The sequence below is a fragment of the Onychostoma macrolepis genome, chromosome 11, assembly GCF_012432095.1.
Source record: "Onychostoma macrolepis isolate SWU-2019 chromosome 11, ASM1243209v1, whole genome shotgun sequence".
Taxonomy (NCBI): Eukaryota; Metazoa; Chordata; class Actinopteri; order Cypriniformes; family Cyprinidae; genus Onychostoma; species Onychostoma macrolepis.
Window position 1 is genome coordinate 1,714,309 of NC_081165.1, and position 14,640 is coordinate 1,728,948.

Genomic DNA, 14,640 nt, shown 5'->3' on the forward strand with positions numbered 1-14,640 from the left:
AAATGGTGATTTTGACACCTATAAGGTGGTTGAAAAGTATGAAAAAATCATAATAGAAAGGTAGTGAAACTTTTTTAAGGTGGTTTTGACAAAGAAAGAGGAATTTGTCCAAAATTATATGTATTTTTAAAAATATGACCAAAGAACATAAAAGTGCCCATAGTCTAAGAATCACCCATATATGGATGGACAGACGGATGGATGTCTGTTCTGGGTGGAGTGGGTAGGCAGTGGAGAATGTACTAGATTATTGGGCACACTCGCACACCCCTTTGGCAACACTTATAGTGCCTGTACAACACACACAGGCGGTCATTCATCCGTCTCTCTCTCTTCATTTCACTCTCATTTAAGAACATTTACACCCAGCACTGAAATCAGTTGGACCAGGCTTCACCATGTCTGCAGTGAAAGTCATGCTGTGGATGTGTGTGTGTATTTGTGTGATTCTTACTGCTAAAGCTCAAGACACTATGACCAACAGAGATCAAAACAATAATTCAGAAAAACAGGTAAGGTTTTTTTCAGTTTCTCAAGTCTATATCAAGAGTGCAACGCTGGTGAGTGTCATTTGTTTCTTTTAATTCTTCCCGTATCTATCTATCTATCTATCTATCTATCTATCTATCTATCTATCTATCTATCTATCTATCTGTCTATCTGTCTGTCTGTCTGTCCATCTGTTACAGTTACTGAGAACAGAAATGTGTGTAATTAAATTACAGTTACTTATGAAAATGTGAATGATTACAAAGGGGGTTACATCTGAATATCATCTGTAAAAAAGCTAGGATATGTTGAATAAGATTCGTTCCCTTGCCTGTTTCTGATCTGCATGATGCCACAGTTTAGTAAAGCGATGCAATTGTGATGCTTTTGCTTGTTTGCATTTGCAGCGCACCACATCTGCCAGTTACATCAACCTACATTTCGGCTGAAAGCTTGAGAAAGCTTTAGGCTACAACCTGTCTGAAAGTTGATTAACTGATTCTGAGTTGAAAACATTAGAAATTTATAAAAGTAATCAAAAATGTAATCAAATGCAATCAATTACATTGATTTAATAAAGTAATTAAAATATGTACACTATTACATTTTAAATAGAGTAACTTGTAATCTGTAACCTATTACATTTCCAAAGTAACCTTCCCAATATATATATATATATATATATATATATATATATATTCTGTCATATATCACAAGTTGTTCCCTCATATAAAGTTACCATATAAGTAAATTCTGAAGACTGTTCCAACTCTTTTGATGTATTTTGACTAGATAAAGTACTTCGCAGCAGTGACATTTAGGGTCATTTAACTGTTAAGCAAAATCTGATTAGAAAATTAAACAAAATCAACAATGTTATCAAACGTTTTTCCCTCAAAAAAGTGACTGACATACTTCTTTGAACAAGACTAACATCAGGAAGGGACAGCTGGGAATGTTGTCTTGGAACAACACACAAATCTGATACGTGTGGAAAAGGTGACCTAAAAAATTTTTTAAAAGAAAACACAACTATGCTTAAAAGTCCTGTTCACACCAATACAAATGTTGTATGAAAAAAAAAAAATGGCACACAGCCTGAATGAAAAAGTAAATTCACTCTCTGACAGTAGGTGGCGTTTATCCACCTTATTTTTCAATGCGGAAGTAGGCTGTTTTTGTACAGCTAAAATAACTGAAAGCAGCTGACACCAGTCTTAAGAATGTTAAGAATGTCAAAAGTTAAGAATGGCCGTGTCTGTTTATGCATTAAAAATATGGTGGACAGATGTTTTCAAACAGCCGTTCATATTTTTGTATTTGCAATGGTGTTGATCAAGAGTACAGAGACTAGAGAGCTGGTTCCGAATTATTCCTATTTATTATCGCTTGGCAAAATAGCCTGTTCATGAATGCCACCAAGGATTAGTTTTATGCATCCGCTGCAGATCTGGTCATAAGTGTGAATTTTATGGCCAGGTTTTGAAGTGCAATGAGTAAGCATTTGAATAAGCATGTAAGCATGTGAATTTTCATGTGAGTTTGAACAGTCACACTGAATTTTGACACCGAACATTCATCTTGGTGTAAACAGGCTTAATCACCTCTTGGTCTTAAATCACATGCCTCTAGTAGACACTATTTTGGATTATGCAAACAAGCAGTGGTGAGCATGGCTTTGCAAAGTCATAAAAATTAATAGTTCAGCCATGAAACTCTACTTGCATTCTAAATGGTTCATTCAATTCAATGTTTCCAGCCAATCGGATTCATGTATTCAATATTGTTTACCTACATAACCAGGACGTATTCAATTAATGCTATGTCTGTGCGAAATGCCTGTTCTCATAGCCTCCTCCTCCCCAGCACCACCTGCCTATAGATCTCCTACGAGGATCTTCCTTTTTCTAGCAGCAGCAGCATGTTTCCTTTTAATTATAAGATCCGAGCATTTAGCAGAAACAAGTTTACTTGCTGTGCAGTGACAATGTAGCAGATACAGGGCCCTATTTTAGTGATCTAAGCGCATGGTCTAAAGCACACGGCACAGGTGCACTTAGGACGTTTCCGAATCCACTTATGCTAGTATAACGACGGGAAAAACAGTCGGCGCTCCAGGCACATGGTCTAAAAGGGTTGTCCCTATTCTCTTAATGAGTAATGGGTGTGGTTTTGGGCATAACGTGCAATAAACCAATCAGAGTCTCATCTCCCATTCCCTTTAAGAGCGAGTTGCGCTCACGCCATGGCGGATTCGCTATTTAAACTGCGGAATTTTAAGGCTCACAGACTGAACACGTCTCCAGAGAGCAAACGTATCTGCTCATGCGCGAGAAAATAGGTAGGCTAATTCTGATACACGCAATGACTATCCATTATGACATGTATGACATTTTTATATTTATGTAGCCTACACAAAAATATTATTTTACACTGTAATCCTTTCATTTTTAATATTTGGCATGTTTGTGTGCTGCTGCTGTATGTAATAAGCAAAGTGAACGCGTGTTGTGGACCCAACCAGAGGCGCATTTTCTATTAACGCTCTTTAACCTCTTAACTGTTACCGTCCACCCTGTGGGACGCCTACGTTTACTTCACTATTTTACAATTAAATCCTAATCTAATCATGACAAACTATATATCGTTGGAAAGGTCTAAGACTCCTAAATAGGTATTTTACCACTTTTTTTGGTAAAAAATTATGTAGGAAAAGTAATAGATTAATTTATGACAAGAGTGCACCTGAAAAATCTACATCATAATAGGAGTTCTGACCTTTGTCACAGAAAGTCTTCTTTTTTGCCTTTTTCTCTATCACGCTTTAGAAATCATAAGAAATTATATATTAGTTGAAAACTTAAAATCTCAAAATTCATCCTTTGAAACCCATTTTAAAATCAGACATTGCATTACCATGGAAATGGTACATCAAAATCATGTTACAAAATGTTTTCATTCATGAATTATAAAAATTTAAATTTGAATAGTGCACTATAATGTCTATGTTCAAAACTGTGAGTGACAGTTAAGGGGTTAAATAACAAAAACAAATAAATATTGCGCCATTGACTTTAGACCAGGTTTGAGTTGATCTATGGCGCAGACTATTTTCAGTTCCTCAAAATGGCAACGCACAAACAATGCGCCTGAACACACCTCTTTTTTAGACCAGCACACCCATGGGCGCACAAATGGGCGCAAATGCATTTGCTATTTAAACAACGCGGTGCAGGATGGGAAAATGAGAACTGCGTTGGGCTGAAACTAGCAAAAACACTTGCGCCGCGCTTTGCACCGCATTGCGCCGGGTGTATGATAGGGCCCATAGTCTGCCAAAACCAAACCTGTGCACATTTTATTAACGTTAATAAAGATTTTACAATCTATCCTGAGAGTTGTCATAACTACAGTTATAAAATATAAATTTAACATGCAGCACTGAAATCAAAAATCTTCTCGGATGTTGAGGATATCATCCAAGTTATAAAAGAAAATAATTTATTCTGAAGCTTTGACCATATACATATATTATATATAAGTTCAATATTTCTATTACTGTACAATAGATTCTCTAACTGTATCTTACTATCTATTAGTCTCTCTCTCAGATAGAAGTCCAAAGTATGCGAGTGGACTGCAAGGTCGCATCTCGTTTTGCTCACACAGTCATGACCACCAAAGCCCTGAACACAGCCAATGCATCACAGGAAGTGTTCTTTGAGGTGGACTTACCAAAAACGGCCTTCATCACCAACTTTAGCATGTTAGTCCTCCTTTCATTGCACAAGCTATAAATATATATATTACACTCACAATCTTTTTCTGGCATGCTCAAAACCAACTAGTGCCTCATGAAATATTTTGTGTTTGTTTTTTTAGAGAGATTGAGGGCAGGATATATGTCAGCGAGGTGAAGGAAAAAGAGCAGGCCAGGCAGCAGTATGAGAGTGCTGTGTCATCCGGCCAAACTGCTGGCCTGGTTAAGTAAGTACAGGTCATTGGCAAAGCTCTGGAATGCCGACAGAGTACACATTTGCTTTTCAGTATTTGCTAATCTCACTTATCAGAAATGAGAGTTGTTTTTGCCTTTTAGGGCTTCGGGAAGGAACATGGAGAAGTTTTCTGTGTCCGTGAACATCGCACCCCAGAGTCGAGTCACATTCACTCTTACTTACGAAGAGCTGCTGCAACGCCATCTTGGCAGCTATGAGATCATGATAGGTGTCCGACCGAAACAGCTGGTTCAGAATTTTGAGGTTCTCTCTCAAACTCTTTCATTGCACATATTCAGATGAATTATTTAAATGTTGGAAGCTATGTTATATCGGTCGTGTCTCTCATCCACAGATTGTGGTAGATATCTATGAACCTAACGGAATTGCGTTTGTGGACATCAACGGGACATTCATCACCAATGAACTGCTGCCTCTAGTGAAGAAAACTGTTACTGATAAAAAGGTTCATATGAAAGTTTCCAACAATCCCCTAACATTGGTTAATTAAAATGAAAGCCTGTTTATGCCTTACTCAAAAAAACAAAAAGCCAAACCAAATCAATCAATCAATTAAACCTGAAACTTAATTTCTTACAAAAAAGTACAGTTTAATCTCATTTACCTAATAATCTTCTAACACTGGTTAATTGATATGGACGCCTGTTTATACCTTAATAAAACAAAACAAAAAGCCAAACCAAACTAAATAAAATAAATAAATAAATAACATGCATGCATACATACATAATTTAAATAAAGAGGCAGTGCCAACTTTTGTGACTTTATTTTAATTGTAATGATTTCTTGTAATTGCAAACATTTCTTAAAGTTGCACGTTTACATCTTGTAATAGCGACTTGACTACAGAATTGACTACTGAGACTGACAGTCATGGATTATTTATCAAATTGTGACTTCATCTAACCAATTTTGTTTTGTATTTCTCATAATTGCAACTTTATCACAATTGTGAGTATTTCTCATTGCTTTATAACTTGTAACTGTGACTTCATAATTTTGAATTATAATCTGAAACCTGAAGACTATTGCAATTACCTGGAAACTAGTTTAGTTTCATTGACTAGCTCCACCTAACAACACTGTCCTAACCATGCGACTGTTTCTAGAAAGAAGTATTTTGATCTAGTGATAAATGTTTAATCATTAAGTATCTTTAACCTTACCAATAAAGAGCCTAAAAACACAGTTTAAATAAAAAAAAAAATGTTTAACTACTAGAAGAAACACTTCCCGCTATGCTTGTAACATTGATCCTCTATGATCCTCTTCAGGCACATGTGTACTTCTCTCCTACACTGGATCAGCAAAAGACATGCTCAGCCTGCGAAGAAACATTAATTGACGGAGATTTATTCATCAGATATGATGTGAACCACCCACAGGATATAGGTGAAATTCAGGTACAGTATCAACTAAGCCTGTTCTCACAATGAATTTCTTACTAATCATGCCTTATTCGAATGTTCTCGTGTTTCTGTTTCAGATAATAAATGGCTACTTTGTACACTTTTTTGCCCCAGATGATTTGCCACAAATACCTAAAAATGTGGTATTTGTGATAGACCGAAGTGGCTCCATGGAGGGAGAGAAGATGAAACAGGCGAGTCAAATGAACACTTTCCTATATTCTCCTCCTAGTGTGTACATTTGAATTATCTGCTGATTATCTCTGTTGGTAGACTCGAGAAGCTCTGATGACTATATTAAGTGAACTGCATGAAGATGATTACTTTGGGCTGGTCACGTTTGATGACACTATAGAGTCGTGGAGACCATTTCTTAGCAAAGCTACACCAGAGAATGTGACAGAAGCGAAAGAATTTGTCAAGACTATTGAAGCAAGACACAGTAAGTATGAAGTGAAATAAAAGGACTCTAAACCCTAAAGATTGAAATCATAGCCTAGCTGTAAGTACTCTGACATATTGAGCCATGGCTCTCAAGTAACCCAGTACAGCAAGTCTTTATTTTGCAGTAAATTACTGGTTTTATGTTTTACTGATGCTGCATTAAATATTCTCTCATATTTTTCCATTAGTGACTGATATAAACAATGGCCTTTTGTATGCGGTGGACATGCTTACCTCAGAAAAAAGTGACTCTTTCCCAGATATGTCCATGATCATTCTACTCACTGATGGCCGACCCAGTTCTGGTGTGTATTGACCTTGCAGAATACAAAACCGTTTTAAAATACTTTTTTCTTTGGTAATAATTATTAATAAATTAATGTTGTCTTTGTTTGGCATTCAATATGCTTTAGAACAGTAGTTTTCAAACTGTGTACAAGAGAGTGTTATGGCTTCATAGAAAAAAAAAAATCAGGGTAAAATAGATATAATAAATATATAATGGATATAATAGTTTATGTTTTGCAGCACCTTACATATAAGCACACATTTTTAAGATTCCACGTCAAGAACTTCGCACATGTACAGTATTTATCTGAAGCATTCGTACAGTTTGTATAGTTTGTATTTTTTAGTTTATGTATAGGTAAAAAAGATTTTATATATAGTATATTTATATAACTATATTTATAGTCAAAATCTATCAGTAGGATAGTTGTATATAGGTTTATATTGTTTTACTTCATTGCTGTATGCCTGTATTTATGTAGCACCGTGGTCCTGTGAGGCACGACATTTAGTTCCACTGTATGCCCCCGCATGTAGTAAATGACAATAAAGCTCAACTTGAACTTGAAGTAAAAAGTTGTTCAATTCAAGACACATGCGCTAGAATTCAACTTTGCGAAAGAAATTTATATGATTCTTGTGTAATGCAATTTTTTAAGGCATTGTAAACAGACAGGACTAAACATCTAATATGTTATAATAGAAGTCTAAATGTAGCCTAAACAATCTGATTTAGCAATCAATTTAACAATCTGCAATGAATAATGTGTGTTTAAGGCCAGCAAGATCTATCCAAAATCCAAGAAAATATCCATAATGCTATTAATGGAAGCATGAGTCTCTTTTGTTTGGGCTTTGGCTATGATGTGGACTACAGCCTTCTGGACACATTGGCCAAGCAGAACGATGGACTCGCTCGAAGAGTATATGAGGCCTCTGATGCTGTCCTTCAACTACAGGTATTCTCACACAATAAAATATAATGTTACTGTATTCAATAAATATGTTCAATAAATGTAACCTGATCCAGATTGCATCCAGGTCCTGAATGATTTTCTATGTCTCTAGGGTTTTTATGACGAGGTGGCTACTCCACTTCTCTTAGAGGTGAATCTCGATTATCCTGGCAACGCTGTAACTGACTTGACACAAAGTCACTTTAGACAGTTCTTCAAAGGCTCTGAGATTGTTGTAGCTGGACGTCTACAAGAACTTGAGACCAACACCTTTCAGACTGAAGTATCAGCAAATGGGGTAAGGGAAACAAACTATTAGCTATTAAATAAAAATCTGTTTGATTGTACTGTTTCATTAGTGCCATACACCTGATTTCAGCTGGGAGACCAGTTTGTGGTTGAGGGTCTAGCTATTGCTGAAGAGTGGGACAGTGTGTTTCCTGATCAGGAGTACATCTTTGGGGATTTCACAGAGCGACTATGGGCATATCTGTCCATCCAGCAGCTCTTGGATAAAAGGTCAAACATGCACTCCAATATTTCTAATATTACCTGAGAATGATAAATATAATACAGTTTCCAATAACATGTGTTAACAGAGAGACATGCTCCCCAGAAGACAAGGAGAACATCACAGCTCAAGCTCTAGACCTTTCTCTGAGATATAACTTTGTCACGCCGCTTACCTCCATGGTGGTCACCAAACCAGAGACCGAAGATGAAGATGAAACACTCATTGCTGACAAGCTGACTGAAGGTACTTGCAGTTTTTTAACTTTAAAGAGATGAAAATTCTGTCATCATTTACTTACCCTTATGTTGTTCCAAACCTGTATGACTTTCTTTCTTCTGCTTTTTTACATAAAGATATTAGCCTAATAAGACTGTCTCACAATGCCAGACCTAAAGATGTTTCACGATGCCATAGAAGAACCTTTTTGTCTAAATGGTTCCATAAAGAACCTTTAACATCTGCAGAACCGTTCTGTTTCACAAAAGGTTATTTGTTGTGAAAGGTTCTTCAGATTATAAAAAGATAAGAAAGAGATGGTTCTTTATAGAACCTTTGACTGAATGGTACTTTGTGGAACCAAAAATGGTTCTTCTATGGCATCGCTGTTAAGAACCTTTTAAGCACCTTTCTTTTTAAGAGTGTAACCTTATAGTGAAAAATACTATAATGTATTTGAAATAGATTTTCTTCATGCTAAATCTACTACAAATATAGTAGATTTATAATGATATTTATGTACTTAATAAAAACAACGTGCAATTGTTCTTTTGTTACACTAAACTGGCATACTTAAATTCTACTAAATTGGAACAACTAATACAGTTTAATTGTGATGAAGTAACTAAAGATGTGTATTTGTGTATTTGACTGTGCTAAAGTGGAACTATTGCAAGTATACTTCATGTACACTTTAAATGTCTTGCATTTAAAGACCGATATTATTCAAAGGTCATACAGTCATCATCAATAGTGACATTAAAACACATGTTAGGCTTAATATTAAGAAATGTGCACTGTGCACAAGTAGTACTCCAAATAAAGTTTAATTATATTTTTTATATCAGTAAGTATCGAGCAACATGTCAGTAAATATGTTAATAGATTTGAACTATACTTAGTATGTAATAATGTATTCTATATTACTCTTTTACTAGGGAGGTCACAGTCACACTACAAAGGCCAAAGGAGGTCCATTGTCCATTTTCAATGATGTAGAGATTCATGAAGCACTAGCTACTAGAGGTCACTTTCAAACTAGGCAGGTTTATTGGTGTGTTCAAGCTATGATGTGAAATCCATGCAGGGAAATTTTCACCTCATGCATCCATCACACGGAATTTCACACACACTTGGATTCGAATTATGCAGTTTAATGTCTCAGTGTACTTTGAAATAAAGCATACAACACATAAACAACTAGAACTTTTTAAAAGTACCTTTCCAGTAGTCCACTGACGGTGCTTCATGTCCAAGGCAAGCCTCTTTTTCTAATTCAGAAAATGGAGGTGCTCTAAACTTTAGACAAGTAGTGTTTATGCAGCTCACAGGTAGGTAAATCAAAATTTGATGGCACAATCATTTCCAAATGTACCCTCGACAAATGTCATCAACTTCAACAAATCCAGAAACTAGTTCTTTCTAGAACCTATTAATTGTACCAGCCTAGTACCTAGTAAAACTACCTTTGTTTCCTTGTGGGCTGATAAAAACTTATACACCTCCAACTCCCAGAAGTTGAACTGCACATACATTGTATTTTGTAGAAGCCACTGACAATATAATGGATGTATATAATTGAATGAATACTCAAATTCTTTGGGCTTGAATTTTATAATGATTATGCTGATGGCCCAAAAATGTGACTGACTGAAGAGGGGCTATTGTGACAAATTAACAATGTGTTCTTTTGATTCACAGATCAGCGAGAGGACACAACAGAACATGGTAAGAGGAATTTGACTGGAACATCATCATTATGAACATTAAGAAGTGTCTTATATTAATTGTGTTACAAAATCTCTGGAATGAACACTGTCTCTATCTCACAACTACACAACTACTTGAAGATGTAAGTGCCATCTATGCTCTACCTCAAATGCCTGGCAGAGCTCACCTAGGCCAAGGACTAAAACCCCAAAACTTACTCGCCTCCTATTTTGGTGAGGTCTTCTTGTTTATTTATTTATTTTTTGTAGTTTGAATACATTTTAAAGAGAACTTTTACTGTAAAGAAAAATATCTGACATGTTAGTCATGAGTTGTCTCTTGTTGTCTTGGAGTTGATGGAGATCCACACTTCATCATTGAGCTGCCAGATCAGAATGATGCTCTGTGCTTCAACATTGATGACAAACCTGGTACCATTTTCAACCTGGTTAGAGACCCACTTACAGGTGATTCATTCTGTCAAAAAACAAGACAAAAGTTTAGTTGTGGGTAATTGTGACTAGGTTTATGACTAGGTTTATTCTCTTTCTTCTCATATTTAATCATATTCAGGCATTGTAGTGAATGGCCAGATCATTGGAGATAAAAAGGTCATTCCAGGGACCAAGATGCACACCTATTTTGGGCACTTTGGGATTGTTCATGAGAAGTTTGGCATCAGATTGATGGTGAGCACAAAGGAGATCTTAGTGTCTGAAAAGGGAAAACAGGCAAAATTCTCATGGACTAACAACAAGACTTTAGAAGGACTGAAGTAAGTGAAAGAAATACATTTATATTAAACAGTGTTTAAAGGGGTCATCGGATGCAACATGTACTTTTACAAGTTGTTTGAACTGAAATGTGTTTTGGCAGTGTGTGTATACAACCACCCTATAATGATAAAGATCCACCCAGTGTTTTTTTTTGATCTCATTAAATCATTTCCCTTCTCAAATTGAGGCGTTCTCAGATGAAGTGAAGTGTGGCCAAGTATGGTGACCCATTCTCGGAATTTGCACTCTGCATTTAACCCATCCAAGTGCACACACACTCGGAGCAGTGGGCAGTCAGTGCTGCGAAACCCGGGGAGCAGTTGGGGGTTCGGTGCCTTGCTCAAGGGTCTCACCTCAGTCGTGGTATTATTATTATTCACTCCCCCCACCGAAAATTTCTGCCAGACCTGAGACTCGAACCCATGACCTTCGGGTTACAAGTCCAACCCCCTATCCATTAGGCCACAACTGCCTCAGATGCCTGTATGTGTGGCGTCACACAGACCCAGGCCCTCCCACAATTGTTTGATTGACACTAGCGTTTTATCCTAGACCTGCCCTGAGTGAGCTGTCATCAATCCGCCATTGTTTCGACACCAGAGCAGATGTAGACAAGAATGGCTCCTAAGCGATTGAGGTGTTCTGTTGTTGGATGTAATAATGAACATAGCAGTTGTCATTTACTCCCGACATCTGAGCCGCTGAAGACACAGTGGATTACTTTTGTTTTTGAAGGGAATCCTCCCCCGATCTACCTAAATGCACCTATCTTCACTCGAATCATTTCTGATCCAGCCTCACCTCCACAAGGAGTGTAAGGTTTTTAATGAATCTTTGCAAATCACCTTTCCTAATAATGTGCTAGTTAGCAAGTTTCATAATGAATGCGGCTAAGGTTTATTGTCTCACAGAGAGTGGCTCGGAAGAAAGGGGTGTGGTGAGCAGAGCTCATTTGCATTTAAAGTAACATGCAATAAAACGTCTTGCTGTAGACAGAGCTGTTTTTGACAGGGTGAAAACTGTGTTGTTTTACACTACCGTTGAGAAATTTTAACCAAACTATGTAACAGACTTTTCATTAAGACCCTAAAGAATCATACCAACTTGTGGAAAATGTGCATCTGATGACCCCTTTAAGGGATAGTTGAAAAGTTGAAAAAATTAAAACTGAAATTAACCAAAAAAAAAAAACAACAGCATATGGATTCAGAAAATAATTCTGGCAGAATTTACATTTTGGCATGAATTATTCTTCTACGAGAATTCAATTTTGAGCACAATCCTCCATTTTTTTGTTTTGTTTTCTCCAGCATGGATCTGCAGGTGATCAAAGATCGCAGTTTAACAGTGACCCTAAGGAACTCAGTCAAGTTTCTTATTATCCTGCACAAAATATGGAAGATGCACCCATATCATCAAGACTACCTCGGGTTCTACACCTTGGACAGTCACCTCTTTTCAAGCAATGTCCATGGCCTGCTTGGTAAAATGAGATGTTCTCAAATATTAGCAGAAGAACTGTACATAGATAAAACTTTGTTATGACTTTTTCATTATACTGTGATTATCTGATTATCCCAACATTCAAGTTTGTTTGTCTTTCCAAACATTTCACAACTCGTTAGTTGTGTGCCAAATGGCGTACAATGTACTATCCACAAACCTGTTTCAACTGATCAAGGTGTTCAAGGTTACCTGATAATTACAAGCAGTTTGTTGGAGCAGGGCTGGAACTGAAGTTTGCAGGACAGTAAATTCCCAGAAGCAGGGTTGGAGATCCCTGGTCTAGGGCATGAATTTCTAAGGTTTATTTTGTCATCCAGCATCAGAATTTGAAATCCCCTTCCCTTCAGTAAATAACGTTTGCAAGTAAAGCTGCTACATTGCATTAAGTGTCCAGCATTCCCCACTTATTTATTTTTCAGTTAATTAAGTGCATTATACAGGCATTTGAAGTGCACTTTTTCTTTTTGGAATTTTCAGGCTGTCTTTCCAAAAATAATAAATGAATAAAAGTCTTGCTGACATGAATAGGCATGGACATTAAAATGCTAACCAATAACTATGACCAATAACTGATAAATGGCCAGTATTAAAATTCTCTATTATCTTATCTAAATAAATTTGGGAACCACAACATTACAATGTACAGTATGGAAAAAAAGGACATTCAAGTTGACATTTGCAATAGTTTATACTGAACACTTGTTAAATTATTAGCATATATAAAAATGACAGGCAAAGATGATAGCAAAGAAAATCTAAATGTAAAAGTAGGGAATATGTTCATTATGAACCGGTATCAGAGTGTTCCTGCAACTTCACGCCACTACCACTCCACCCAGTTCATTTACTGTTATCCTGACGTTAAAGAGATACATCACCCAAAAATGAAAATTTTGCTGTTAATTTACTCACCTTCAGGCCATCAAAGATGCTGGTGATTTGTTTCTTCAGTACACTGTAAAAAAAAAAAAAAAAAAAAAAGTTGAGCCAACTTAAAATTTTAAGGCAAACAGCTTCAGCAGATTTTTGCGTTTTCTCAACTTGTCGTTTTAAGTTTATACAACAAAAATTTGAGAATCTCCCACAAAAATAAGTTGAGCAAACTCAAAAATCTGCTGAAGCTGGTTGCCTTAAAATTTTAAGTTGGCTCAACTTTTTCTTTACAGTGTAGAGCAGTAAAGATGTATAGCTAAAACCGTGGTCCTTGATGATTCATAAAATGCAAGTCAACAGCCACCATCACTTTGGCTCTAAATGATATACTGCAAGTTTCGATTTGGTGAACTGTTTCATCACTTAAAAGAACTGGTTCAACAAAATGATTCATTCACAAACCAGACATCACTCCGAACCTTTTTACCTCAGGCTATAGATTAGGCCTACAGGTAATAATGTTGTAGATAATGTTCAGTTTCTTGCACAGACTGATCATTTTGCTTCATAACACCTCAATATATCATCTGGAGCCACAGATATTAATTTTGTGTTGATTGTGTTACTTTGTTTTTTGACTCATCGATCACCAAGAACCATGATTTCAGCTTCAAAAAAAAAAAAAACTGAAGAAAAAAGTGGCTTACATCTTTGATGGCCTGAGGTTAACAGCAAATTTTCATCTTTGGGTGAACTGTCTCTTTAACATCAGCTTTCTTTGGACTCTTTTTTTACTGCAGGTCAGTTCTACCATGGGCTGAACTTTGAGGTCAGTGACTTGTTTTCAGGCAAGGACCCTGATAAACAAGATGCCAACATGTTTGTGAAAGGAAACAAGCTCACAGTTACCAGGTGAATGAAGACGAACATAAAATGCATTGTTGAATTCACACCTCAAGAGAGACAGAAAATTCATTCAGTTTTTCATTCAATTCCACATGACTCCAGGGGCTGGAAGAGAGATTTCAGACAGGACGTGAAGAACGGAGAAAATGTGCCCTGCTGGTTCATTCACAATAACGGCACCGGGCTCCTCGATGGAATTCACACAGACTACATCGTCTCTGGTCTCTTCAAAACAATATAGACAACATCTGTCACTCAACCGACCTTTGCACTACACCCAAAGTACATGTTAGCTTTCATGTAGTTTTAAGTATATGATGTGATGGGTTTATTTGGATATAATGCGAAATCTGACAAAGCTGGTTTATAAAGCTGGTAATGATAGTAGTTTTTTTTTTTTTTTTTTTACATATATATATATATACACTGGCATTCAGTGACTTCAAAATAAACTGCCTTTCCAAACATGTCTTGTGTTTCCATCCTCCATCTTTACATCCAAAGATTAACATGAACAGTAATTGATTAAAAAAATTA

The 14,640-nt window shown here is 36.5% G+C and overlaps 1 protein-coding gene across 1 annotated transcript; it reads left to right on the forward strand.

Annotated features, from left to right (window-relative positions):
- The first annotated feature begins 398 nt into the window (after nt 1–398).
- On the forward strand, nt 399–14,544 carry itih3a.2 (inter-alpha-trypsin inhibitor heavy chain 3a, tandem duplicate 2). The gene is made up of 20 exons (XM_058791960.1): nt 399–512; nt 4,089–4,255; nt 4,372–4,476; nt 4,586–4,748; nt 4,840–4,950; nt 5,780–5,908; nt 5,992–6,108; nt 6,188–6,356; nt 6,547–6,663; nt 7,424–7,605; nt 7,715–7,900; nt 7,982–8,121; nt 8,202–8,359; nt 10,034–10,060; nt 10,183–10,275; nt 10,396–10,509; nt 10,616–10,817; nt 12,129–12,301; nt 13,998–14,109; nt 14,206–14,544. The coding sequence occupies exons 1-20, from the start codon at nt 399–401 to the stop codon at nt 14,342–14,344; spliced, it is 2,718 nt and encodes a 905-aa protein (XP_058647943.1). The 3' UTR covers nt 14,345–14,544.
- Nucleotides 14,545–14,640: the final 96 nt, after the last annotated feature.

Coding starts and splice junctions, on each gene's coding strand:
- itih3a.2 (XM_058791960.1), top strand. CDS start 399: ATGTCTGCAGTGAAAGTCATGCTGTGGATGTGTGTGTGTATTTGTGTG. Junction 6,109..6,187: donor AGGGAGAGAAGATGAAACAG/GCGAGTCAAATG, acceptor CTCTGTTGGTAG/ACTCGAGAAGCTCTGATGAC. Junction 7,606..7,714: donor ATGCTGTCCTTCAACTACAG/GTATTCTCACAC, acceptor CTATGTCTCTAG/GGTTTTTATGACGAGGTGGC.